This window comes from Chiloscyllium plagiosum, unplaced genomic scaffold, assembly GCF_037043375.1.
Source record: "Chiloscyllium plagiosum isolate Xiang-an unplaced genomic scaffold, Cpla_swu_hap1 HiC_scaffold_14, whole genome shotgun sequence".
Taxonomy (NCBI): Eukaryota; Metazoa; Chordata; class Chondrichthyes; order Orectolobiformes; family Hemiscylliidae; genus Chiloscyllium; species Chiloscyllium plagiosum.
The window spans coordinates 27,388,213-27,415,298 of NW_028270152.1; the positions used below are offsets into that span (position 1 = coordinate 27,388,213).

Here is a 27,086-nt window from a genome sequence, read left to right on the forward strand (position 1 = left end):
GACACTGGAAGGAATGAAATGAAAAATTATTAATGCCCAATATATAATGTTACAATAAAAGGCTAGACATTCCAAATGGCGAAGTTTATTATACAGATATACAGGACACTACTTTGTATGTTTTATGTTAATGCTAATCGGTTTGAGTACAAGATAGACAGCACACACAGGACTATAATATGAGTAATATGTATTGAGTTTTTACAATTAAAATTTCCAACTAGCATTCCCACTTTAAATAAACAAGTCTTTATTTGCTGCCATACTAATAAATTGGCCCCTCAGCGTAACCCCCTGTATAGTAGAATATCCAAGTCTATGTCAGATGAAATGTATGAAGGAAATTTTTGAAGTATTGGTTTGAGAGTCTGTCTTGCAAAGCTAGAACTGAACAGTGTGGCCTATCTGAAGTCTTGCTTAGCCCAATAAAACAAGTATTTCATATTTTGAGAATTATTCCATGTAAAAACCAGCCTTTTAGATCTCCATGCAACAGTACAAGAAAGGAAAACACTGTTAGTGGGAGACATATGTAGTAATCTCCGAAATGGAGAAGTTTTAATTTAATATTTGTATGGAACAAACAGAGTATTAATCATAAACTGCAGAGTTTATTATACAGCTGCTCGCTTATGTGAACATACAACTTACTAAAGAAATTGAAATATTGTAGGAACTCAATATGTCACTATTAATGACCTTGGACGATTCTGCAAAAAATCATTATGACAAAAGTTACCCTTGACCGACATGCTAGTTTTAAACTATCTTCTGTTTGTGTTTTAGACTGTTTTGGAGACAAATGTTTCTGACACTGGGTCAACTAACCTAAATCAACGAAAGAACGATTCAAGTAACGTTTTGGCATCAGATGAAAAACCCATTCCTCACTTAAGCCAGTTTCATCAGCAAGAAGGGAATGGTATCCCCTCAGCTCTTGCAAGTACTCTGGAGCACATTGTAGGACAGCTGGATGTTCTCACTCAGGTAAGTAACATCAGCAGCAGCACTTTGTCACAAATGAAATATTGAGAAATATTTCCCATCTGGATCAAGTTGAAGCAGTGTTCCTGTGTGTGTATGCATGTTCCTGTGTGTGTATGTCTGTACATTTCAACCCTCCAAATGTTCACTGTATCCAGATGATCCCGTACATTTGGGCTCGTATCCCAGAAAATCTTCTGTGTTAAAGATATAGAATTTATGCCAATTCACAAGAACTACTCGTGCATAATTCTTAAACAGATTTACGAAATTAAGATGGAATTGATAAAGATCATTGAAAAAACAGTCATCAAAGTAAGCAAGTCTAAGACCTGAGATATCCAGTATTAGCACCTCTTTAACTGTAGTGCCACAGTATTGTATTTATAGTTTACAGGAGGAGTAAATACTGTAAATGTTTAAATTATAACAATATGCATTGCAGCAAACCGCTTTAGTTTTAAAATATTTAGCAATGATTCCCATCTATAACAACAGCAATGTATTAATTTATTGTGTTTCCAACACAATTAAATATCCCAAGTTGTTTTGAAAATATGTAAGTAACAGGCACCAAACAGAATAAGGGAAGTACCCAAAGACTTAGTGGCAAAGGTTCACTTTGAGAAGGCTTTCTGAAGGTGCTGATCATGAAACAAGGCAGAACACTATAGGAAGAGAATTCCAGAGTTAAGACTTAAGAATCATTCCAGGGTTAATGGTGTATTACGGATGAGCCTCGATTATTCAAAGGACATAGGCGGGGAGTATTTCGGTTGGTTAATTGAATTCCAGATAATCAAATGCTGGATAATATAGTTTAGCCAAGCATCAGGACCTTGCGATCTTGCCAGATAATCCGATGTTCAGATAATCAAGGTTCCTCTGTTTTAATACAATGGAGGAGTGATATAACCAACTTTGATGCAGAAGAATTCTGATACACCTGCTGGAGGAAATTACAGAGGTAGAGATAAGTGATAAAAAGAACCAAGTGTCCTTTAGAGTAATGGAAATATTTGCGGACTGACATGCCTTAGAAATCAAACTTAGACTGAGATTTGGTGGCGTGGGGGATGGTGGGTTCCACTGGTCTGAATCAGATGGAACTTCTGCAGTCGAATTTGGGAAGCTGATCAAGATGACATTGGAAAACTGCAGCCTGCAGGTCACAAAGCCTCAACAAAAGAAACAAACAAATCTCAAGAAAAATGAGATCTTATCTGGTGTGGCGCCGAGGTAAAGATTTAGACTGGGGCTATTTTTGGGAATAGAGCTACCTAAATCAACTAAAGAGCCATTCAAGCAATGTGATCAAGTGAACTTTGTAAAAGATCTCATGTATGGTTTGAAATCCAGCTCAATTAATTGGGACAGGTTGTTTATGAATAGCTTTATTTTGCATTAGTGTGCTCAGGTAAAGAAATGGAATCAGGAGTAAGGATACAAGGTGCCTGCTGAAATGATTTTGATCATACCAATGTTTAACTGGGCTTATTCTTTATATATACTGCTTAGTATAATATAGATTTGGGTTTTTTAACCCAAGGACAACCTTCCATACAAAGTTCTTTTCTTAGCAGTTTTCATCCTAGTTGCTTCAATATTGATGCTTCCCACATAAGTCCAGGTCTTTCATTACCAGATCATTTTCTAAATTGATATTTGGTTGTGCTGGATCTTAGTTTGCCAGCTCTTCCTTAGCTAGTCAATGCCACATATAATATAAATATCTGTTCACCCACAAGTGAAAACTACCTACAGATACTGTAATACATTGCAGAAGCTTTCCTCAGGAAATTAAATGGATTGGTTGGGGGAGATTCCAAGCAATCCAATTGAAAACCTAAAAACCTCTACAATTCAGCTTTTTTTTGGTTTTGTTATGTACTGTATCTGGAACTGCAAAAGTTAGTACAAAAGTCGTGCTCCTTGATCCAGACAACAGTTTGACTTTGGTTAGGAATAGATGAATTAGCCTTCCACAATGATTTATATTTTTTGCCTTCAGTGTACATTAGTTTTCAATTTGATAATGAAATCAGTTTAGCATTTTCCAATATAATGTAAGTGTAACGTCATGCACTGAAACATGATTTCATTGATTTTAGCAGCAGATGTATTTGCATAATGATAACCAAGCCAGTGCGCTTGAAGCAAGTGTGCAGAAATAAGCTAAAACTAAATAGAAAACCAAACAATACCCCCTTTTTACAGAATTATTGATGCAAATTAATAGCTCAATAGTGCTGATTTAAATTACCACGTTTGATTTGGGCGAACAAAACTCTTTTTGAGGAATGTGTTCAATAATGTTTTTGAATAAGCTTTAGAGCATTGACACATAGAAATCCATTGCATGCGAAGTTACACTCATCAACACATTACCCTGTTAGCAGACCTCCCCCATAGAGAATTAAATTTGAAACTTGAGCAGTTCCTGTGTTATAGCCTAGCAAGATTAAGTTATTTTTGTCAGTCAATTCTTGAAATCCTTTTCAGTGTCAGTAAAATAAGGTTGACTTTTCATTTAGTAGTTTTATGAGCTTTCCAATTAATTGATCCTATGGTTTCTTTTTCTTTAACGGACCATATTTCACATGCAATGCTTTTAACCAGGTTTATAAAATTAGTGGCGGTTCCAATAAATTCTCAGGCAAGCTTACTATCCTTTTCTGATTACTCAGAATACTTAGGCAATGTCAGATCACTTATTTGATTTAATTGATCACTTATATTGTTTGTGGATTGCAGTGCACCAGCTACTCTTCAGTTCAGGGTGCAATTGTTTTACCACTTTAATGCAAGTAATAATATTAACTAGCTTAATGAGAACAAAATTTTAAATTAATGCACATATGCATACACTCTTCAGAATTGGGTTATACCAAGGGAACTATCCTGTGCACCAGCATCAAATGGGTTTTTCCCTCTCCTTGGATTTTCAGCCCTCCTGGATTTCTCATAAAACTCTTGGAATTGAGAGTTGGTCTTCTGACCAGTTCTGGTTAAAACCTGGAAGAAAAGACAATTTTTTGCCAGGGCTTCTCGGACAGACTTGAGAAGGGAAAATCCATTGTATACTTCGACTGATAACCAGAAGGTGGAAAAGACTGAATGGGGTAAGGAGGAGCAGTGTTAAGTTAAATGTTGGCTTAGTAGAACAAAGAAAGACATGTTGAAGAAGCCTTTGTCTTGCTCTTAGCAGCAAAACGTGCAAGAATGCTGAATTTCAACCAATTAGGACAATTTATACGGTGGGAGGAAAGGATGCTGAGTGGATGACAAATTGGCTCTAATTAGCTGAGATGTTGCCATGCAGAAAGCAATAGGGGTCTGAAATAGAAGTTGCTGGAAAAGCTCAGCAGGTCTGGCAGCATGTGAAGAGAAATCAAAGTTAGCGTTTCTGGTCTGGTGACCCTTCCTCAGAACTGATGGTAGCTAGGAAAATGGCATTTTATATGCAGAAGACAGGGTCAGGGGAAGGGGTAAGGAGTAAGTGACAGGTAGGGATGTAGACCAAAGAGAGAAAAGAACAGTTGGACAGACAAAGGAGTCGATTACGTCATGGCTGGGAGGATGAATAGCTATTAGTGAACACTGTTAGTGGGTAGATAGTGTGTAGTGACAGACTGTGTGATAACAAGGCTTAAAATGATTGAACTGGATATTGAATCCGGAGGGCTGCAGGGACCGCCACTGCAAAGTGAGGTATTGTCCTGCCAGCTTCACTGGAGCACTGAAGTAAGGGAACAGTGTTGTGTGTTAAAGTGGCAGGCAACTGGAAGCTCAGGACCTTTATTGCAGGCAGAACATAGATATTCTGCAAAACAGTCACCCAGTCTATGCTTCAGTTCAAAGAATCATAAGATCCCTACAGTGTGGAAACAGGCCCTTTGGCCCAACAAGTTCACACTGATCTTCCAAAGAGTAATCCACCCAAACCCATTCCCCTATCCTATTACCCTACATTTACCCCTACCTAATGCACCTCACCACATCCCTGAACACTATGGGTAATTTAGCATGGCCAATTTACCTGACCTGCACATCTTTGGATTGACGGAGGAAACCGGAGCACTAGGAGGAAACCCATGCAGACACTGGGAGAATATGCAAACTCCACACAGTCACTCGAGGCTGGAATTGAATCTGGGTCCATGGTTCTGGAAGGCAGCAATGCTAACCACTAGCCACCATTTTCTCAATGTAAGAGAGATAATACTGTGAGCAGTAAATGCAATAGACTATATTGTGAGAAATGTTGCTTCAACTTGGAACCTATGTTTGGGCCCTTGGACATTGAGGAAGGAGGACGTAAATGGGTAAGTGTTACACTTGTGGTGGTTGCAGAGGAAGTGCCGTGGGGAAGTGTTGAGAGTGAAGGAAGAGTGGACTAGGGTGTCCTGGAGAGAACAGTCCCTGCAGAAGGTGGACAAGGGAGGGAAGGGAAGATATGTCTTGTGGTGGCGAAGGGTGGAAATGACAGCTGATGGTCTTCTGGATGGAGATATGACATTACCAGTTGAGCTAAGTATTTTAAATTAGTTGATCACATTTGGAAATTTACAGATTGAAAATTGCCTGCTTAATCTCCCCAGTTCATTAACAAGCTCTTCAAGGAGTTTTACAGGAACTTAATTGGAGACAGCCTTGAATATGCTTAACAACCCAATTATAACAGTTCTCGCAACAAAGAATTCCAAACATTAATTAGAGCCTTGTGTAGCTTTTGTGAAACCACCTACTTTTATATTCCATTCCCTTTGAAATAAAAGTCAACATTCCATTTGCTTTCCTTATTACCTGCTGAACTCGATGTTACCTATTTACCTGGACCGTCTCAGACTCCTCCCTCCCCTTCCTAGACCTCTCCATTTCTATCTCGGGCAACTGACTCGACACAGACATTTACTATAAACCGACCAACTCCCACAGCTACCTAGATTACACCTCCTCCCACCCTGCCCTCTGTAAAAACGCCATCCCATATTCCCAATTCCTTCGCCTCCGCCGCATCTGCTCCCAGGAGGACCAATTCCAATACCGAACAACCAAGATGGCCTCCTTCTTCAAAGACCGCAATTTCCCCTCAGACGTGGTTGACGATGCTCTCCACCGCATCTCCTCCACTTCCCGCTCCTCCGCCCTTGAACCCCGCCCCTCCAATCACCACCAGGATAGAACCCCACTGATCCTCACCTACCACCCCACCAACCTCTAGATACATCGTATCATCCTTCGTCATTTCCACCACTTCCAAACAGACCCCACCACCAAGGATATATTTCCCTCCCCTCCCCTATCAGCGTTCCAGAAAGACCACTCCCTCAGCGACTCCCTCGTCAGGTTCACACCCCCCACCAACCCAACCTCCACTCCCGGCACCTTCCCCTGCAACCGCAAGAAATGCAAAACTTGCGCCCATACCTCCCCCCTCACTTCCCTCCAAGGCCCCAAGGGATCCTTCCATATCCGTCACACACCTGCACCTCCACACACATCGTTTACTGCCTCCTCTACATTGGGGAGACAGGCCGCCTACTTGCGGAACGTTTCAGAGAACACCTCTGGGACACCCGCACCAACCAACCCAACCGTCCTGTGGCTGAACACTTTAACTCCCCCTCCCACTCTGACAAGGACATGCAGGTCCTTGGCTGCCTCCATGGCTAGACCATGGCAACACGATGCCTGGAGGAAGAGCACCTCATCTTCCACCTAGGAGCCCTCCAACCACAAGGGATGAATGCAGATTTCTCCAGCTTCCTCATTTCCCCTCCCCCCACCTTATCTCAGTCCCAACCCTCGGACTCAGCACAGCCTTCTTGACCTGCAATCATCTTCCTGACCTCTCTGCCCCCACCCCCTTTCCGGCCTATCACCCTCACCTTAATCTCCTTCCACCTATCGCATTCCCAATGCCCCTCCACCAAGTCCCTCCTCCCTACCTTTTATCTTAGCCTGCTTGGCATACCCTCCTCATTCCTGAAGAAGGACTTATGCCCGAAACATCGATTCTCCTGCTCCTTGGATGCTGCCTGACCTGCCGCGCTTTTCCAGCAACACATTTTTCAGCTCTCACTTAGTCTGCATGCGGATATAGACAGATTATCTGTGTCTTCTTCACCACTTGCCTTCCCATCTTAGTTTTGTGTCTGCAAACTTGGAAATAGTACATTCGCTTCCCTCATACACATCACGATTATATATTGTAAATAATTGTGGTTCCAACACTGGCACACCACCAGGTTCAGGTTGCCATCTGAACATGTCCTCCTTATCACAAGTCTCGTCTATTCCAGAAATAGAAATTGTTCATGAAACTCAGCAGGTCTGTTAACAGCTGTAGGAAGAAAGCAGAGTTAACAGTTTGAGTCTGGTGACTCTTCATCAGAACAGATGCTGCCAGACCTGCAGAATTTTGCCTTCGATTTCTGTTTTTGTTTCAGATCTCCAGCATCTGCAGTCCTTTCTTCTGTTTCTGTCTTAGAGTCATAGAGAGGTACAGCAGGGAAACAGACTTTTTGGTCCAACTCGTCCATCCCCACCAGATATCCTAAATTAATTTAGTCACGTTTGCCAGCATTTTGCCCATATCCCTCTTAAACATTTGGTATTCATCAACTCATCCAGAGGCCTTTTAAATGTTGTAATTGTACCAATCTCTACCACTTTTCTGGCAGCTCATTCTAATAAATTAGTCAGGCATGATTTCCCTTTCTTGAAGCCACTTCTGATTCTGCTTGATCATATTAGATATTTCTAAATGCTCTGCTATTTCATCCTTTATATTAGACTCTAACTTCTTTCCATTAACAATAAACAGTAAGTGTGTTGTGAAGGACATGTCCACAAATTTCGCTATGTAGTTACGAATTAATTTTGCCTGATTTTCAATGAATGACCATAAGACATAGAAGCAGATTTAGGCCATTCGGTCCATTGGGTCTGCTCCACCATTCAATTGTGGCTGATATGTTTCTCAACCCCACTCTCCTGCCTTCTGGTAACCTTGAACCCCTTACTAATCAAGAATTTAGTTTTTCTGTGTCTTAAATACAGTCAATGACTTGGCTTCCACAGTCTTCGGCAGCAATTAATTCCACAGATTCACCATTCTCTGGCTGAAGAAATTTCTCCTCAGTTCGAAAGGGTCACCCTTCATTCTGAGGCAGTCCTTCTCAGTATTCAGTAAGTTACAATTAGATCCCCCTTCAACTTTATAAACTCCTTCGAGTACAGACCAAGAGTCCTCAACTGCTCCTCATATGATAGTCCCTTCATCCCGGGATCATTGTTTTAAGCCTCCTGTTGAACTCCTCCAAGGCCAGCACATCCATCTTTAGGTAGGGGGCCCAAAATCACACGTTATTCCAAATACAGTCTGACCCAAAACCTTCTACATCTTCAGCAATGCGTCCCTGCTCTAATCCTCCCGACTGCCAACTAAACCTGCATGCTAACCTTAAGAAAATCCTGAACTTGGTCTCCTAAGTCCCTTTGTATGTCAGACTTACGAAGCTTTTCCCCATTTAGAAAATAGTCTACGCCTCTATTCTTGCTATCAAAATGCAAAACCTTGCACTTTCCCACATTGTATTCCATCTTCCACTTCTTTGCCCACAATCCTAGTTTGTCCAAGTTCTCCTGCAGCTTCCCTCGCTCTTCAACACTACCTATCCCTCAATCTATCTTGGTGTCAACTGCAAATTAAGCAGCAATGTCCTCAGTTCAGGATGTTTTAAAACTTAAAATCACACTAGTAGTGTACTGAATTTCAGGATTTTACACAGGTTTCCATAATTTAAATTGCTCTTATTATTTTTTAGAAAAAAAAGAGACAGTTGATAAATGAACTGGCTTTAAATTAAGTCTAATTACTGAATATATACAATTCAGAAGTTTAAAGAAACACTTTGCTGTAACGTATAATATCCCAATGTCTTATTCTCTTACTGAGATTGATGATTCATGTCAAAATTTATTATTTCTGACTCAGCTCAAAAGTTTCAAAAATCTATTGGCCAAAAGTTTCTAATAGAAAGATAGTCAGAGCAGCTGTGCAGATGGAAGTTGCATGTCAGACCTTTCCAGAAGACCAAATGCAGCTGACTCTGCAGGAATTGCCCAGAAGTTGAAATTTCCTTAGGAGTCTAGAATGTTCCGCAAACATCCCCTGCTTCAAGTTAGAACTTCCACCACCCATCCCAATTGGATTTGTCCTACCTGCCACCCTATCCCTACACTGCACTGCACACTTACTCTCTCGATAGCTTTCAAAGTGGTGACAGGACCTTTAAATCACAGAATGTGGCCTTTATTACTCGAAAAAAACATGTAGTTTCCACACTTGACCCTCTCTGCTCCTGTCTTCCTGGATTAGTTTGATGTGCTTTGGGTAAGAAGGCTGCTGGCCTGCAAGCAGAAAGGATTCCTGTAGATGCAAGTGTCTTTTTTTTTGTCCAATCTTGAAAATCTAGGCCATTGTACAGGTAAGATTAGAATTGTGCTGTAAAAGAACAGCAGGGCAGGCAGCATCTGAGGAGCAGGAATGTCTACATTTCAGGAATGAGGCTGGGAGCCTCGGGGGTGGAGAGATGAATGGGAGGGGTTGGGACTGGGACTGGGGAGAAGGTAATTGAGAGTGCAGTAGGTGGATGGAGGGAATAAAGGTGATAGGTTGGAGAGGAGGGTGGAGCGGATAGGTGGGACAGGTCATGGGGATGGTGCTGAGCTGGAAGGTTGGAACTGGGGTAAGGTGGGGGTAGGAGAAATGAAACTGGTGAAGTCCACGTAGATGCCATGGGGTTGAAGGGTTCCTAGGCGGAAGATAAGGCATTCTTCCTCCAGGTGTAGGGTGGTAAGGGAGTGGCGGTGGAGGAGGCCCATTACCTGCATGTCCTCGGCAGAGTTGTAGGGGGATTTGAAATGTTCGGCCGCGGGGTGACGGGGTTGATTGGTGCAGGTGTTCTGGAGATGTTCTCTGAAGTGCTCTGCAAGTAGGCATCTGGTGTCCCCAGTATAGAGGGGACTGCATCGGGAGCAACGGATACAATAAATGACGTGTGGAAGTGCAGGTGAAACTGTGATGGATATGGAAGACCCTTTTGGGGCCTTGGACAGAGGTGAGGGGGGAGGTGTGGGTGCAGGTTTTGCAATTGTTGGGGGGGTGTAGACTTAACCAAGTAGTCGCGGAGGGGCTGGTCTTTGTAGAAAATGGATAGGACGGGGAGGGAAATATATCCCTGGTGGGGTATTTGTAGGTGGTGGAAACGTCGGCAGATGATGCGATTTATGTGGAGGTTGGTGGGATGGAATGTGAGGACCAGGGGGGGTCTGTCCTTGTTACGTTTGTTACGTTAGGGGTGGGGTTCGAGGGCGGAGGGGCAGGATGTGGATGAGATGCATCGGAGGGCATCTTCAACCATGTGGGAGGGGAAATTACGGTCTTTAAAGAAGGAGGCCATCTGGTGTGTTCTGTGGTGGAACTGGTCCTCCTGGGTGCAGATACGGTGAAGGTGAAGGAATTAGGAATATGAGATAGCGCTTTTGCAGAAGGTAGCTGTGGGAGTCAGTGGGTTCGTTAAAAATGTCAATGTTGAGTCAGTCATCGTTGATGGAGAGGTTCAGGAAGGGGAGGGAGGTGTCAGATATAGTCCAAGTGAATTTAAGGCCGGGGCAGAATGAGTTGGTGATGTCGGGGTTGGAGCGGCAGGAGTCGAGGGCTGCATATTGCGAGGGAGAGGGGTTGGAATGGGGGAGGAGGTGGACAGGTTGAGGCGGTCAGTGTCTCCGTGCTAGTTGGAAATAAAGAGGTCAAGGGCAGGTAATAGACTGGCACCTAGTGTCCAGGTGGATGGGGTGTGTTGAAGGTGGGCGAAAGGGTCCTCTGAGGGTGGGCGGGAGTCTTGATGCAAAAAGTAAGCTCAGAGGCGGAGGTAGCAGAAGAAATGTTCAACGTCACAATGTGTATTGAATTCGTTGATGCGTGGTCGGAGGTGGGGTGAAGTTAAGGCTTCATTGATGCGTGGGCGGGGGGGGTGACTAGTTGATGTGTGGACGGAGGGGAATGATTCGTTTATGCATGGATGGAAGGGGATTATTCTCATTGTACAGGTAGTTATTCTATAATGCAATGGTTGCAATCTTGTGCAATCCCACAGTGTCGAAAAATTGCATTTTACAAAGTGCTTAAAGTGTTGGCACTGCAATTGCATTACAGTGAACACATGTTTTAAAAGTTTGCGCTTTAGAAAATGTCTCCATTTCATCAATTGTGTTACAGTGAATTTGTGTTAACAGAACATGTGTTATTGCAGAACGATCTGTATATTATAATCTTTAAATATTTTTGTGATATTTTCAAAAAGCACGTAATGTTATCTATAGCTCTTTAAAGGTATCTGTCAAACAGGATGTCTGGATACAGAAAACAACAAATGCTGGAGGTCATACCAGGTCAGACAGCATCCATGGAGAGAGAGGAAGCTAACGTTTTGATTCTAGAGACTGTCCATCAGATGAAGAGTCATCTATACTCGGAACATTAGCTTGCTTTCTCCATGGATGCTGCCTGACCCATTGTGATTGCCAGCATTTGTTTTCAGTACAGATTCCAGCATCTGCAGTAATGTGCTCCTGCCTGATACAGAATCTGTTTTCAGACGCTGTTCTCCTGATTGAAACAAGAAAAATCTTTCTGAAATCAAATATCCATATCCTTTTTCAAAATGTTTTGTAAACTCTGAGGAATTCATTTAATGCCATGTGTTTCTAATATTTGACTTGAAAGCTACCATTTTGTCTACCTGAGAGAGAAGACATATGGTTTATATTGCTGGAGGAAGTAGGTTTGTAAACTGCCGTGTTTCTCTCGTGGCATATGGTAAATAGCGCAAGTCTAACAGAAAAGAGGGCTTCCAGGCATATTAGACAATTTATTGACATTCCATACTCTCAACCATTTGCTTTAGACTATTGCCCTCTGACCTAGCAGTCTGGTTCTCTTGGGTTTCTGTCACACTTTCAAAGATTTGTAAAGTAGTTCCCCTGGTTAATCTGGGTCATTCGTGATTAACAGCAAGACCATAAGCCAAAAGGCATAGCTGGTTGGATCAGATATATAAGGTTTCTTGATTGGTAATACTTTAAAAAGATGAATATATTGGGTTCAGGAGAATATCTTGAACTTTAAAAACAATTTAAATTTTTGCATATAGTTTTATGTGCAGTATGTACAGAAAATACATCTCTGGAATTACTTTAATGGCTATGCTCTAAATAATATTTAATATTCTGTCTGCAATCTTTCACTTAGATACCTTAATTAAGATTACATTAGTCTTAAATTCTATCAAGTTATTTCAGTGCAGTTAATACTATTTATAATAGTTCCTCACAGTCCTGGTGATGTGGAGACAATTCTGCTTAAATTGAGTTAAAACAACTATGTCTGCAAAACCAGGGTAATCTTTAAGTTATTGGTAGTTTTGTTTCTAATTGCCAGTGGCTAGTAGTATGCATATAGGAAAGTGAGTGTAAAACTGTTCTGTTGGCTTTTAACAGTGGAGCTAACATTAAACTATTTATTTTGCTGTGTATAAAAGAAAATGAATTAGCTTATTTCAAGCCTTCCAAAGCAGTTTCTAACAAATAATTACTTTTAAAACTAAATTGCTTATTTTTGTTTTAAAATTCATTCATGGGATCGGGCTATCACCGCTGAGGTCAGCATTTTATTGCCCAAAGGCATATTGGTTCGGAGTCATATCTAGGCCAGATGAGGAAGGAATGCTGGATCTCCTTCCCTAATCGGCATTAATGAAACAGAATCTTTTAGAACAATTTACAGTGGTTGCATGGATGCCATTAGGCCAGCTTTTCAATTCCTTTGGGCGATGGGGGCAGAGAGTGGAAGAAGTGGAGCCTGCTGGGAAGGTAAGTGATTGTTTTTTAAGTGGGTGCGATCTTAATTTTGTGGTTAGGAATGGGACTCCCAGAAGGTATGTTGCCTCCCAGGTGTCAAGGTTTACAATATTTTGAAGGGGAAGGGTGAACAGCCAGAAATTTTGGTACATATTGGCACCAACGACATAGCCAGGAAAGGGATTGAAGATCTGAAAAATGACTACAGAGAGCTAGGATGGAAGCTGAAGAGCAGAACGAGTAGAGTAGTGATCTCAGGTTTGCTACCGGTGCCATGAGACAGTGAAGTGAGGAATAGTCAGGGACTGCAGCTGAACATGTGGCTATGCGGCTGGTACAGGAAGGAAGGTTTCAGATATTTAGACCATTGGTATGCTTTCTGGGGAAGGTGGGACCTGTACATGAAGGATGGGTTGCACCAGAACTGGAGGGGTACAAATGTCCTCAAGATTTGCTTGAGTGGTTCAGGAGGTTTGGCAGGGGGGTGGGAACCTAGAGCTACACATCTGATGGAGGAGTGGGGGGAGGTGGTGGTGGGTGGTTGGTTGAAGATGAGGCAGAGATTGGATGTAGTGAATCTATCGGGAAGGTTTATCGTGTAATAGAACAAAGGGATTAGTTAAACTGTGTCTGCTTTAACACAAGGAGTGTCAGAAATAAGAGTGACAATCTTAGAGCATGGATCAGTACTTGGGACTATGATGTTGTGGGTTTCACAAGGGCAGGAATGGTTGCTAAATGTTCCAGGGTTTGCAACATTTAAAAAGAACAGGGAGGGGGGAAAAGAGGAGGGGGTGTAGCATTGCTAATCAGATAGTGCATCACAGCTACAGAAATTAAGGTTGTCGAGGAAGGTTTGTCTACTGAGTCATTAAGGGTGAAAGTTAGGAACAGCAAGAGAGCAGTCACCTCACTGGGGGTCTTCTACAGAACCTCTAATACAGTAGGGAGATCGAAGAACTCATGGGCCAGCAGATTTTGGAAAAGTGCAGACGTAGCAGGGTTGTTGCGATGGATGACTTCAACTTTCCCAATATTGATTAGAACCTCCTTAGTGCAGCTGGTTTCGATGGAGCCATTTTTGTCAGGTGTGTTCAGGAGGATTTTCGTACTCCGTGTGTAGACAGGCCGACAAGGGGAGAGGCCATTTTGGATTTGGTGTACGGCAATGAGCCAGGACAAGTGTCAGATCTCGCGGTGGAAGAACACTTTGGTGATAGTGACCACAACTGCCTCACATTTATTGTAGCCATGGAGAGGGAAAGGAGCAGTTACCATGGGAAAATATTTAATTGGGAAAAAGAATTTGGGATGTACAGATTGGGAGCAATTGTTTCATAGAAAGGGCACAGCAGACATGTGGAGACAGTTTAAGGAGCAGTTGTTGCAAATTATGTAAAACTTTGTTCTTCTGAGACAGTTAAGAGCCTTGGATGACGAGAATAAAGGAGTTTCTCGTCAAAAGGAAGAGGGAACAAGGGTCTAGCACAGCTTTATGGGATTACAGGCTTGCTAGGAAGGAGCTCAAAAATGGACTCAGGAGAGGGCACAAAAAGGGTTTGCCAGGAAAGATTAGGGAGAACCCAAAGGCATTTTACTCGTACGTGAGGAGTAAGAGAATAATCAGGGAGAAGGTCGGGCTGATCAGGGATAACATAGGGAACTTGTGTGTGGAGTCTGAGCAGATAGGGGAAGCATTAATTGAGTTTTTTGCTTCGGTTTTCACTAAGGAAAGGGACCTTGTTGTGAATGAGAACACTGAGGAATGGGGAAACAAGCTTGAACACATCAAGTTTGATGAAGTTGATGTACTGGAAATTTTGGCAAATATTAAGATTGATAAGGCCCCAGGGCCAGACCAGATTTACCCTAGGTTGCACTGGGAAGAGAGAAAGGAGGTTGCTAAGCCACAGGCGAAGATCTTTGCTTTTTCACTCTCCATGGGAGTCACACCGGAGGATCACAGGAAAGCTAATGTTGTTCCCCTTTTCAAGAAGGGGAATGGGGAAATCCCTGGTAATTACAGACAAGTCAGTCTTATGCCTGTGGTCAGCAAGGTTTTGGAAAGAATTCTGAGGGATAGGAGTTATGACTATTTAGAAAAGCAAAGTGTGATGAAAGGCAGTCAGCATGGCTTTGTGAGGGGCAGGTCATGCCTCACAAGTCTTATTGCATTCTTTGAGGAGGTGATGAGATAGTTTGACAAAGGTTGAGCAGTGGATGTGGGGTACATAGACTTCAGCAAGGCATTTGATAAGGTTTCCCATGGTAGGCCCATTCATGAAGCCAGGAGATATGGGATGCAGGGAGATTTGGCTGTGTGGATTCAGAATTGGTTGGCTGACCGAAGGCAGAGAGTAGTTGTAGATGGAAAGTGGTGAGTGGCATCCTGCAGGGCTCTGTTCTTGGGCCTCTGCTTTTTGTAGTTTTTATAAATGACTTGGATGAGGAGGTTGAGGGATGGGTTAGTATGTTTGCCAATGAAACAAACAAAGGTGCTGTTGTTAATTTCAAGGGCAATTGCAGGCTGCAGCGCGACATTGACAGTATGCAGAGCTGGGCTGAGAAATGGCAGATGGAGTTCAACCTGGATAAATGCAAAGTGATGCATTTTGGAAGGTTGAACTTGAATACTGAATATAGGATTAAAAACAGGATTCTTGGCAATGTGGAGGAGCAGCGAGATCTTGGTGTTCAAGTGCATAGATCCCTCAAAGCCACCACCCAAGTGGATAGGTTTGTTAAGAAAGCATATGGTGTTTTGGCTTTCATTAACAGGGGGATCGAGTTTAAGAGCTGTGAGGCTTTGCTGCAACTTTATAAGTCCCTTGTGAGACCACACCTGGAATACTGTGTGCCGTTCTGGTCGCTCTATTCTAGGAAAGATGTCGAGGCTTTGGAGAGGGTGCAGAGGAAGTTTACCAGGCTGCTGCCAGGACTGGAGGGCTTGTCTTACGAGGACTTGTCTTACGAGGAGAGGTTGACTGAGCTCAGACTTTTCTCTCTGGAGAGAAGGAGGAAGAGAGGTGATCTGATCAAGGTGTACAAGGTAATGAGAGGCATGGATAGAGTCGATAGTCAGATCCTTTTCCCCAGGGCAGGATTGACTGGTTTTAAGGTGTTGGGAGGAAGGTATAGAGGAGATGTCAGAGGTAAGTTCTTTACACAGAGAGTTGTGAGTGCATGGAAGTTGTGAGTGTTGTGAGTGCGTTGCCAGCAGTAGTGGAAGCAGAGTCACTAGGGGCATCTAAGCGACTGCTGGACATGCACATGGAGGGGAGTGTAGGTTAGGCTATTTTATTTTAGAATAGGATTAACCCTCGGCACAATATCATGGGCCAAAGGGCCTATATTGTGCTGTACTTTTTTATGTTCTGTGTTCTTTTGCAACAGTGAGGTTTGAACACATGTTCCCAGCAGGTTAGCATGAGGCTCCAGGTTACAAGTTCAGTTATATTACCGCTATACCCCTGTCCCCTTCTGTTACACACTGAAATTTGGTGACCAATTTGTGTATGGAAAGCTATCAACAATATAATTACTACTTGTTTTCCTGATTCTGAAATCATCAATGCAATATTCTTCAAATAATACCGTGCAGTATTTGCCTTTGTTTAATGTTGCATTTATGAAATAGTTTGCTGGAAACATGGTACTTCTTCAGTGCTGCACTGAAGCATAGATTGGTTACTATTTTTGCACACTCAGAAAATTTCGGCATATGGTGTTAAGGCCAGTAAATGGAGCTGAGGTGGAAGCCTGCTCACTATGTTAGATGGCCTATTTCATTTCCTGCTTTCTTATGTTCTTAGGCTCTCAACATAATTAAAATGACTCAGTGCCTCCAACAGCAGAATCCTTTGCAATAATATTTCTGTTGAGCTGCCATTACCTCTGAACATAACTGCAGAAACAATGTCTTATGTTTAAGTATTGGATGCTCAGAAGCCGGTAACTCCTTCCATTTATTTTATTGCTGTGTTTCTGAAATCGGAGCTGCTAATATTCCCTGTGAAGAGTGTTTTAAACGATGTCCTGATTTCTGTTTAGTTTCTGCTCAGAGAATGAATTAGTAATAGACTTAAAAGTAGAAGTACATTAATTGCTTTGCAAACAATGTAACTACAAGGTATTCTAACAAGTGGATGTACTCATAAGAGTTCATCTGCTTCCCATCATCTTCCAGCATAGTTTTGAAAATCTCTTAGCTGTTCAGAGTTTATATATTGCTGTGCATTTATCAGTTCAATATAATCTTAAACAAAAAGAAATTGCTGGAGAAACTCAGCAAGTCTGGCAGCATCTGTGGAGAGAAAGCAAAGTTTATGTTTCAGGCCCAGTGACTCTTCCTCAGAGGCTTTTCTAAATATAATCTTGTCTGCCCCAAGTGTGAAATTTTATTTTTGCATATCAGTGCTATAACATGTTTTTGGCAAGTGTAATTTGCAGCACAAATATTGTGCAATGTGAATGATGAGCATAAAGATCAAACCAACATTGTTTACATCAAATCCATTGCAGCAATTTCAGATCAAAAATGCATTTACTTGTTCAACCAATATTAGATTAGATTACATTACAGTGTGGAAACAGGCCCTTCGGCCCAATAAGTCCATACCGACCCGCCGAAGCGAAACCCACCCATACCCCTACATTTACCCCTTACCTAACACTACGGGCAATTTAGCATGGCCAATTCACCTGACCCTGCACATCTTTTGGATTGTGGGAGGAAACCGGAGCACCCGGAGGAAACCCACGCAGACACGGGGAGAACGTGCAAACTCCACACAGTCAGTCGCCTGAGGCGGGAATTGAACCCGGATCTCAGGCACTGTGAGGCAGCAGTGCTAACCACTGTGCCACCGTGCCGCCCTTAAATTAATTACTGATGACCACCTAACTATTGCCAACTGGTATACCTTCCATTCTGTCTTGTTCTGCTAAAAAGAAAGTAAGGGAGAAAAATTAAATGCTCAGTTGAAGAAATGGGTTATTTTAAATGTTTATTAGTGAATTTGGGTGTGTGAGATTCTATTCAATTTAATTTCCTTTGTACCTCATTGAAAGGTTCATATCGTATTCTTCAAAGGCTTTTGAACACCTTGTCTCCTTCTGCTTTAAGTTCCTGCTTTTTCCAAGCAGGGATTTTAAACCATTGTGATGTATGATTCAGGTGGAACCACTTTTAGTTTAGATATTAATGGTCCAACGTTATACTTTTCTTCAATTAATCATTTAAATTAATTATGTATCAGTTAAACAATGGAAGCATTTATTTTATGACATTTGTAATATGAAAATTCCAAAGACTTTGTTTTTTGCAAATTAATTGATCCTTGGAATATTATTGTAGTTAGTGGTGTGAAATCGTGGTTACAACATTGTTTTGAGGTAATTGAAGCCTGTTATATACTGTGATCTGAATGTTTTTGTCCTATATGGGCCCCAACCCCAAGGGAATATCAAGGAAACTGCTTTACTGTGATCCATTTAGTAGAACCTCACTATAACAGATGTCAGATTTTAAAGTTTAGAGTTGTGTATCTGAATTGCAAGCAGTAAAAGAGCAGCAAAACTATTGTCAGCCTAGCCAATGGTTATATTGGAGGCGACAGCAAAAAGAAAGTGGGACGTACAGAGAAGTTTTTCATCTTTCTTTCTTGTGTATGGATGGTATGAACAAAAGCTAAACATACAAATTCTGTTACTGATGCAACATCAATCATATTGTGACAAGAAAGATGATATGCTTATCTGAGGCCATAAGATTCATGTATAATTTTATTTGTGATTTCTCTTGTCCTGGAAGTTCTTTTGTTTCATTTTTGTCTGGGGCTGTTCAACTCACTGCTTATGTATGACAAAACCAGTATCACAAGCCCTAATGCTGTCACGTGAAAAAGGTTGCACTCCCCTTTATTTCCAATGAACAGCACTTTTTAATTTTACTCTTCAGACAGTGACGATTCTTGAACAGCGACTTACATTAACAGAAGACAAGCTGCGGGAATATCTTGACAAGCAACAGACGTCATGATTACAGTAAGATCTAATGTTTGAAAACAGGAGTGAAACACCAGTGGAATTGAAAGATTAATCATCTTTTTTGACAGATATGCTTAATAGGCATTAATTCACACAAGTCACAAATCAAAGCATTGTTAACTAGTTGGTCCTCCTTGCGTTAATGTTGCTTGAGTATATCTGCCCTGACTGTTTCAGCAGTGATGTGTATGCTATTGTTTTTGTACTTTTTATGTACTCATGCCCTCTGTGAGAGAGTATCTCCAATGCAATAAATTGTTTTATTTCATACAGAAATAGACCCATATGTATTAATATTTTATACATTGAAATAAAATTATGATATTGAAGTTTGTAACTAAAATGTGTCAATTGCATCAGATGTGGTTTAATTGTTTACAATGGTTGAAAATAAAGGGCTGAACTTTGTAGGGGGAGCAATGGTCCTAACTACTGACCAGAAAGCCAGGCAATGCATCAGCATCAGTCATTTTGAGCATTCCCCAACTGGAATCTATGGCAGGAGAAAGTGAGGACTGCAGATGCTGGAGATCAGAGCTGAAAATGCGTTGCTGGAAAAGCGCAGCAGGTCAGGCAGCATCCAAGGAGCAGGAGAATCGACGTTTCGGGCATGAGCCCGACGTTTCCTGAAGAAGGGCTCATGCCCGAAACGTCGATTCTCCTGCTCCTTGGATGCTGCCTGTCCTGCTGCGCTTTTCCAGCAACACATTTTCAGCTGGAATCTATGGGAACCAGGCAGCTAATGGATTGCCTTCGGTGTTTCCTCATTTAAAGGTGAAATCCTGATTCCAAGAGCTTCCAATAATAATATCCCAATGCGTTAGGATATTTTTCTGTTAGCTTGTATACACTAGGATCAATGAATGCTACTGGGGATTTATAAGCAGAAAGAAAAGCAGATATAACTTCTGTATAAAAACAAAATGCTGGAATTACTCAGGTGTGGCAGCATCTGTGGAGTAAGTTAATGGACTAGATTATTTTCCTGTTTGCATTACAGGTGGAGAGACCAGGAAAATACTCAGGATGCCGCTCAAAGCATTCTTGTAGCCACTAACCATTTTCCTTGGAACAGGTTAGGAATGGTTTGGCTGTCCATTATATCACAGCAGATGGCCATTTAAGGTGGTTAAGGTCCTAATTCGGGAAGATTTCTGCACGTTTTCCAGCACTTGTTTTTGTTGTCAGAGCACCACTCTACCATCACCAACCAAATGGAGGCAGCCTCCTGGCATCAGGCTATTTGGCCATCAGAAGCAGAGGTTTCATTCCCCAAAAACAGGACCACTAACTAGAAAGGGCCTACCTGGCAGTCCAAATATTTCTTTTGGAGGGATTTCTCAGTGCCTCAGCCCTTGCTAATTTATAGAGTCATAGAGATGTACAGCATGGAAACGGACCCTTCAGTCAAACTCGTCCATGCTGACCAGATATCCCAACTTAATCTAGAGCCATTTGCCAGGATTTGGCCCATGTCCCTCTAAACCCTTGTTATTCATGTACCAATCCAGATGATGCTTTAAAATGCTGTAATAGTACCAGCCTCCACCTCCTCCTCTGGCAGTTCATTCCATACATGCACCACCTTTTGTGTGAAAAAGTTAGCCCTTAGGTCCCTTTTCATATCTTTGCCCTCACCCTAAACCTGTGCCCTCTAGTTCTGGACTCCCCCATTCCAGGGAAAAGAACTATCCAATGCCCTTCATGATATTATAAACCTCTATAAGGTCACCCCTCAGCCTCCGACGCTCCAGGGAAAACAGCCCTAGCCTATTCAGCCTCTCCCTATAGCTCAAATCCTTCAACCCTGGCAACATTCTAGTAAATCTTTTCCGAACCCTTTCACATTTCATAACATCCTTCCAATAGGAAGGAGACCAGAATTGCATGCAATATTCCAACAGTGGCCTAACCAATGTCCTGTACAGCCGCAACATGACCTCCTAACTCCTGTACTCAATGCTCTGACCAATAAAGCAAAGCATACCAAACGCCTTCTTCAATATCCTATCGACCTGCGACTCCACTTTCAAGGGACTATGAACCTGCACTGCAAGCTCTCTTTGTTCAGCAACAGTCCCCAGGACCTTACCATTAAGTGTATAAGTCCTGCTCTGATTTTTCCAAACTCAGCACTTCATATTTATCTAAATTATACTCCATCTGCCACTCTGCAGCCCATTGGCCCATCTGATCAAGATCCAATTGTACTCTGATGTAACCTCCTTCGCTGTCCACTACACATCCAATTTTAGTGTCATCTGCAAACTTACTAACTGTACCTCTTATGGTCACCTCTAAATCATTTATATTAATAACTAAAAACAGTGGACCCAGCACTGATTCTTGTGGCACTCCACTGGTCACAAGCCTTCAGTCTGAAATGCAACCCTCCACCATCACCCTCTCTCTTCTACCTTTTGAGCCAGTTCTGTATCCAAATGGCTAGTTCTCCCTAGATTCCATGAGACCTAACCTTGCTCACCAGTTTCCCATGAGGAACCTTGTCGAACGCCTTACTGAAGTCCATATAGATCACGTCTACCACTCATCATTCCTTTTTGTTACTTCTTCAGAAAACTCAAATCGGGTTCGTGAGACATGATTTCCTATGCACAAAGCCATGTTGACTATCCCTAATTAGTCCTTGCCTTTCCAAATACATGTAAATCCTGTCCCTCAGTATTCCCACCAACAACTTGCCCACTGCCGATCTCAGGCTCACCAGTCTATAGTTCCCTGGCTTGTCCTTACCACCTTTCTGAAATTGTGGCACATTAGCCAACCATCAGTCTTCTGGCAGCTCACTTGTGACTATTGATGATACAAATATCTCAGCAAGAGGCCCAACAATCACTTCCCTAGCTCCCCACAGAGTTCTAGGGTACCTCACCTGTGACTATCGATGATGCAAATATCTCAGCAACGGGTCCAACAATCACTTCCCGAGCTTCTCACACAGTTTTTGTGTACTCCTGATCAGGTCCTGGGGATTTATCCATTTTTATGCATTTCAAGACATCCAGTACCATGTGTAATATGGACATTTTTCAAGATGTTACCATCTATTTCATCACATTCTATATCTTCCATGTCTTGCTCCAGTATTAACACTGATGCAAAATACTGTTGTAAAATACTCGTTTAGTATCTTCCCCCATCTCCTGTGGTTCCACACAAAGGCCGCCTTGCCTGATCTTTGACTGGTCCTATTCTCTCCCTAGTCACCCTTTTGTCCCTAATGTATTTATAAAATCCCTTTGGATTTTCCATAACCCTATTTTTTTTTAGATTAGATTACAGTGTGGAAACAGGCCCTTCGGCCCAACAAGTCCACACCGACCCTCCGAAGCGCAACCCACCCATACCCCTACATTTACCCCTTACCTAACACTACAGGCAATTTAGCATGGCCAATTCACCTTACCTGCACATCTTTGGATTGTGGGAGGAAACCGGAGCATCCAGAGGAAACCCACGCAGACACGGGGAGAACGTGCAAACTCCATACAGACAGTCGCCCGAGGCGGGAATTGAACCCGGGTCTCTGGCGCTGTGAGGCAGCAGTGCTAACCACTGTGCCACCATGCCGCTGCCAAAGCTATCTCATGTCCCCTTTTTGCCCTCCTAATTTCCCTCTTAAGTCTAATCCTGCTGCCTTTATACTCTTCTAAATATCCATCCTGTCTATACCTGACATATGCTTCCTTCTTTTTCTTAACCAAAACCTCAAATTTTCTCGTCATCCAGCTTTCACTACACCTACCAACCTTTCCTTTCACCCTAACAGGAATATACTGTCTCGAGACTTCCGTTATCTCATTTCTGAAGGCTTCCCATTTTCCAATCGTCCCTTTACCTGTGAACATCTGCTCCCAATCAAGCTTTTGAAAGTTCCTGCCTAATACTGTCAAAGTTAGCTTTCCTCCAATTTAGAACTTCAACCTATAGATCCATTTAATCCTTTTCCATCACTATTTTAAAACTAATAGAATTATGATCGCTGAATTCTCAGTCACTTGCCCTGCCTTATTTCCCAAGAGTAGGCCAAGTTTTGCAGTAGGTACATCCACATACTGAATCAGAACATTTTCTTGTACACACTTAACAAAATCATCTAATTTTTGTGAATGTCTCCAAGGGCAACTCCATGTTGAGGCATCCTCACAGTACCTCAACTGCCTGAGTGGCACGGCTTGCAGGAAAATCTAGCCTGGTGTTTCAGATCAATCACCATTTTCCAGAACTGCAATAGGTTGAGTGTGAGGGTTTTAAAGCAAATACAAAGGCACAAATATAGAGAGGGAAGGCACAAGAAAATGGGCTATGATAGGATAGAAGGAAAATTAAATGAAAAAACATTAATGGGCTTGTAAGGCAAAATGAGGTGATAAAGGGATAAATAAACAAAAGATGTGCCTTGAGGAACAACAATATAAACAGCTGGAAAAACTCAGCAAGTCTAGCAGCATTTATGGAAAGAAAGCTGAGTTCACATGTGTTCTGAAGAAGGGTCACTGGACCTGAAACATTAACTGTGCTTTCTCTCCATAATTGCTGTCAGGCCTGCTGAGCTTTTCAGAAACTTCTGTTTTTGTTTCTGATTTCTAACATCTGCAATGCTTTGTTTTGTTATGTGCTTTGAGGAGCTATTAATAGAAATTAACCATTGCAAACCGCTGTCTTCCAAAAGAAAGCCTCAAGGTAAAATGGAGGGGAAGAGCTTATCATCTAAAATCTAATGTTGAGTCCAAAAGACTATTAAGTGCCTAATTAAAAAATGAAGTGCAGTTCCCCAAGTTTACTTTAAGGTTTGTTGGAAAGTATAGAAGTTCAAAGTGGGAATGGTGCGAAAATTAAAATGACAGGTGATTGGAAGCTTGGCATCATGCTTGCAAGTCGAATGGAGGTGCTTCTCAAAAGGGATCCCAGTGAAAAGGAGACTGCATCAGTTGTGGTAAATACTGAATACTAAATTGAAAGAAGTATTAGCAAATTGTTAGTCCAGTTGGTAGTATTTAGGATCTTAAGAAAGAAAGAAAGAGATAAAAGGATAGGTGATCTAAACTTCTAAATACTACAAGTAATTCTGTAAACATATGCTGGGACTTTATCCTATTTCTATCACCACATGATGTTGGGGTGCCTGTATGTGTTCTAGTTTTGTTGGCGTAATATATCTTGGCTGAATTCCAAGATGTTAAATGTATATTTCATGTGTGAAACTTTTTCTCCTACACTGCTCATCTATGAGAAATTTGATAATTAATCAGAAGAAGGAAAACAATTTTTATTTGAAATTTACTGCAAACCACAGACACAACATATATAACTCCTTGGGAAAGATTTAAATTGCAATGGTAAAAATGTACTGTAAGAACCTCTACAAAGGAGGTTCAAATGCTGCAGTCATTTATGTATTTTCAAAAAAAAGTGCTGCATTAATGCATTTACAAAATGAAGTCCAGGAAATTTCCATCAAACATCAATTTTAAGGTTCTAAAATTATATCTCCTCACTGCTACACCTACCTCTGACTTGGTATATTTTGCCGACCATCGAGCTGTGTTTTCAAAAATGGTCAGGATATAAAAGGACATGCAGAGAAACATCAAATAATAAAGCTACTGATTTTTTATTTTAATTATGCAGTATCATCTACTTTTATACCACCAAATCTGCTTTATAAAAAAGAGACACAAGACATGATATTAGAATTAATTTTAACTTGTGTAGTCTGGAAGCTAGTGACCCTATTCATGTAGCATTAGAAGATATAAAAGTGGAGGAATAAAACTTCACTTGATATGAAAACTCTTCACTGTATATCCAATGTGTTACAATCTACTTCACACATCCACTGAATTAAATCTTGGACATTTCTATACAGGGGATTGGCTACCATATAGATAATATCCAATGAGGATCACTTAGTAAAGACAATAATTGTGGACCATGAATCTTAGGATAAAAAAAGTAAAGCTTGATCTCTTGTTACAATATCAATCAGTGATTTCATCTTACAAATATCATTGATTATTTTATTTTAAAATCAGGCTGGGAGTCTTTACAACCACATAGTGTTACCGAATTGTTGTAAAATGTTTGTAGAAAAAATGCAATCCGGTGTGTCAATTTGTTTATCATCTAGTGATGATGCCAACAAAAGCTAATATTTCTTGTTACATTTTGTAAATATTTTGCAAAGTATCACTATTATATTGAAAAGCAATCCATGACAGTGAAAAGTCAAAATCAAAAACTGTGCAACTGCTGATCAGTGTCTAATGTACCATACTAAGTAATTGTTACAAATCAGCAAAATGAAGCATTTCATAAGTTTATGAAACAAGGCACTGAATGTAAATTCAATTTTGCTGTGGAATTGCTATGTTAGACCAGACAGTAAAGGCACTGCATGATTTATTGGTACTTTTAGGAGTAAATTGCACCTAAGAGCATTTTCAGTCCTCCACTGTATGCAGTGGAGAAGAGAATCTGAAGAAAATGCTTTCAGGAAATACCTGGTGAATCAAATTTAGTGAAAGTGAAATTTGGATGCAAGTCTGAAAAGCCATGCTAGTTATGGTTTATTTTCTCATCACTGTTCTTTGTTTACAGAATTCCACATTAAATGATAAATTAATATTTTGGTGTGCACATGTAGCATTTTACTCAACACATAAAAACCACATGCCTTACAATTTAACTCTTTATGGCAAATTGTGTGATGGCTGAAAAAATTGCAAAATATTTGCTTTGGTGGATTGTCAAGCAAATGTGTACTGCTGCTGTAAACAGTGCTAATATCGTATGAACTATCACTTAATTCAGGTGATGGACTGTATATCAATCATTTAAATTCTTAGGTCAGTCAGATTCAGGGTTAAAATTCAATATTATGTAAATGTTTACAAAACTGAATTCTTCTGCTTTTTGATTCCAAAGATTGCAACAAATGCCTCAGTAATTTTTTTGTTATTTTGTCATTTTTGTTGGTCCTCTATTTGATGATTCAGATACAAGAGCTGTCAGTTTCAAGTAACTGCAAGTTAACAGGGTATATAAAGCTGTAATTGTCCTGATATACAATTGCTTTTATGCTCAAGAGCACAGCTGTGATGAAATCAGACAGTATTGTTCCAATTTTCATACAAGAGATTCAACTCCCACAGTTAAAATCATCTTGATTAGCAAAATACATTGTAACAAGTGAAAAGAAAAAAGTGATTACTGGATGGTATGTCTGTACATTTCATTCCTCTATTAATAATCTGTGTCAAAAAAGAAATAATGAGTAATTTGGATAGTTTTCAGAAGTTTGTGCACTATAAACATATTACATTTGCTGTCTTTCAGACCATACTCTGTTTCCTTCCATGACTTCCTGCATCTTTAGACGTAAACATACTTCTACGCTTGCTCCTTCGGCAGAAACCAACAAATAGTGTGAATGTTTGGGTTTGGAAAAGAGGATGACATATAACAGTTTCCTCTTGAATTATAAACTTGTAATAGTAGTTGTAAGAAAGAGCATTTGCTGTTATTAATGATGTGATGTGAGAAATACGACCACATTATCCCAAGCTTAAAATTTCCAGCAAGCCTTTGCTCAAATAACAACGAATAATTTGGCTTTTTTAAATGACAGAGGTGATCTCATGGGTTCTAACGTGGGTTGAAGACAATTAACTGTGAAACTTTAGTAGCAGAACTTTGTGCCTTCTCCCAATAATCTTTTGTGACTAGTCTTAATAAAAGTATAAGTACAAAAATACCATAACCACAGGAGTTTTGCAAAATTCTTTCTGTTCAAGACTCTGGAAATGAGCCTTAAACTGTTCTCAACAAGCTCTCGACAAGTATACTTTCTGACAGTATTGTTGAATAGTCACATGGACTGAGAACTCTGGCTGATTTCACCACACCTCTTCTCCATGTCCTTCCCAGCTCTAGATCCCCACCAAGAAAATCTGCTTCTTTGTCACCAAACTGAATTTTACCTTCATAACAAAAGCAAGAAATCCAGATTAGCCAGTAAATGTAAAAGGCACTTTAAGATTAAGAAAATAGCTCCAGTAAAATATAATGACTCTGTACCTGGCCTACCTTTGAATGTGCTAAAT

The 27,086-nt window shown here is 41.0% G+C and overlaps 1 protein-coding gene across 5 annotated transcripts in view; it reads left to right on the forward strand.

Annotated features, from left to right (window-relative positions):
• The window catches only part of LOC122558936 (POC1 centriolar protein homolog A-like), a 189,520-nt gene extending 170,224 nt beyond the window's left edge, over positions 1–19,296 (forward strand). For 2 of the 5 annotated variants that reach the window (XM_087994244.1, XM_087994246.1), the window contains 2 exons: positions 787–987; positions 18,872–19,296. In XM_087994244.1, the coding sequence (XP_087850370.1) occupies positions 787–987; positions 18,872–18,952 (282 nt within the window). In that variant the 3' untranslated portion in view covers positions 18,953–19,296. Of the gene's footprint in view, positions 1–786; positions 988–3,932; positions 4,077–18,871 lie in introns of those variants that run through there. The other 3 variants (XM_087994247.1, XM_087994243.1, XM_087994245.1) reach the window with 3 other exon arrangements.
• Positions 19,297–27,086: the final 7,790 nt, after the last annotated feature.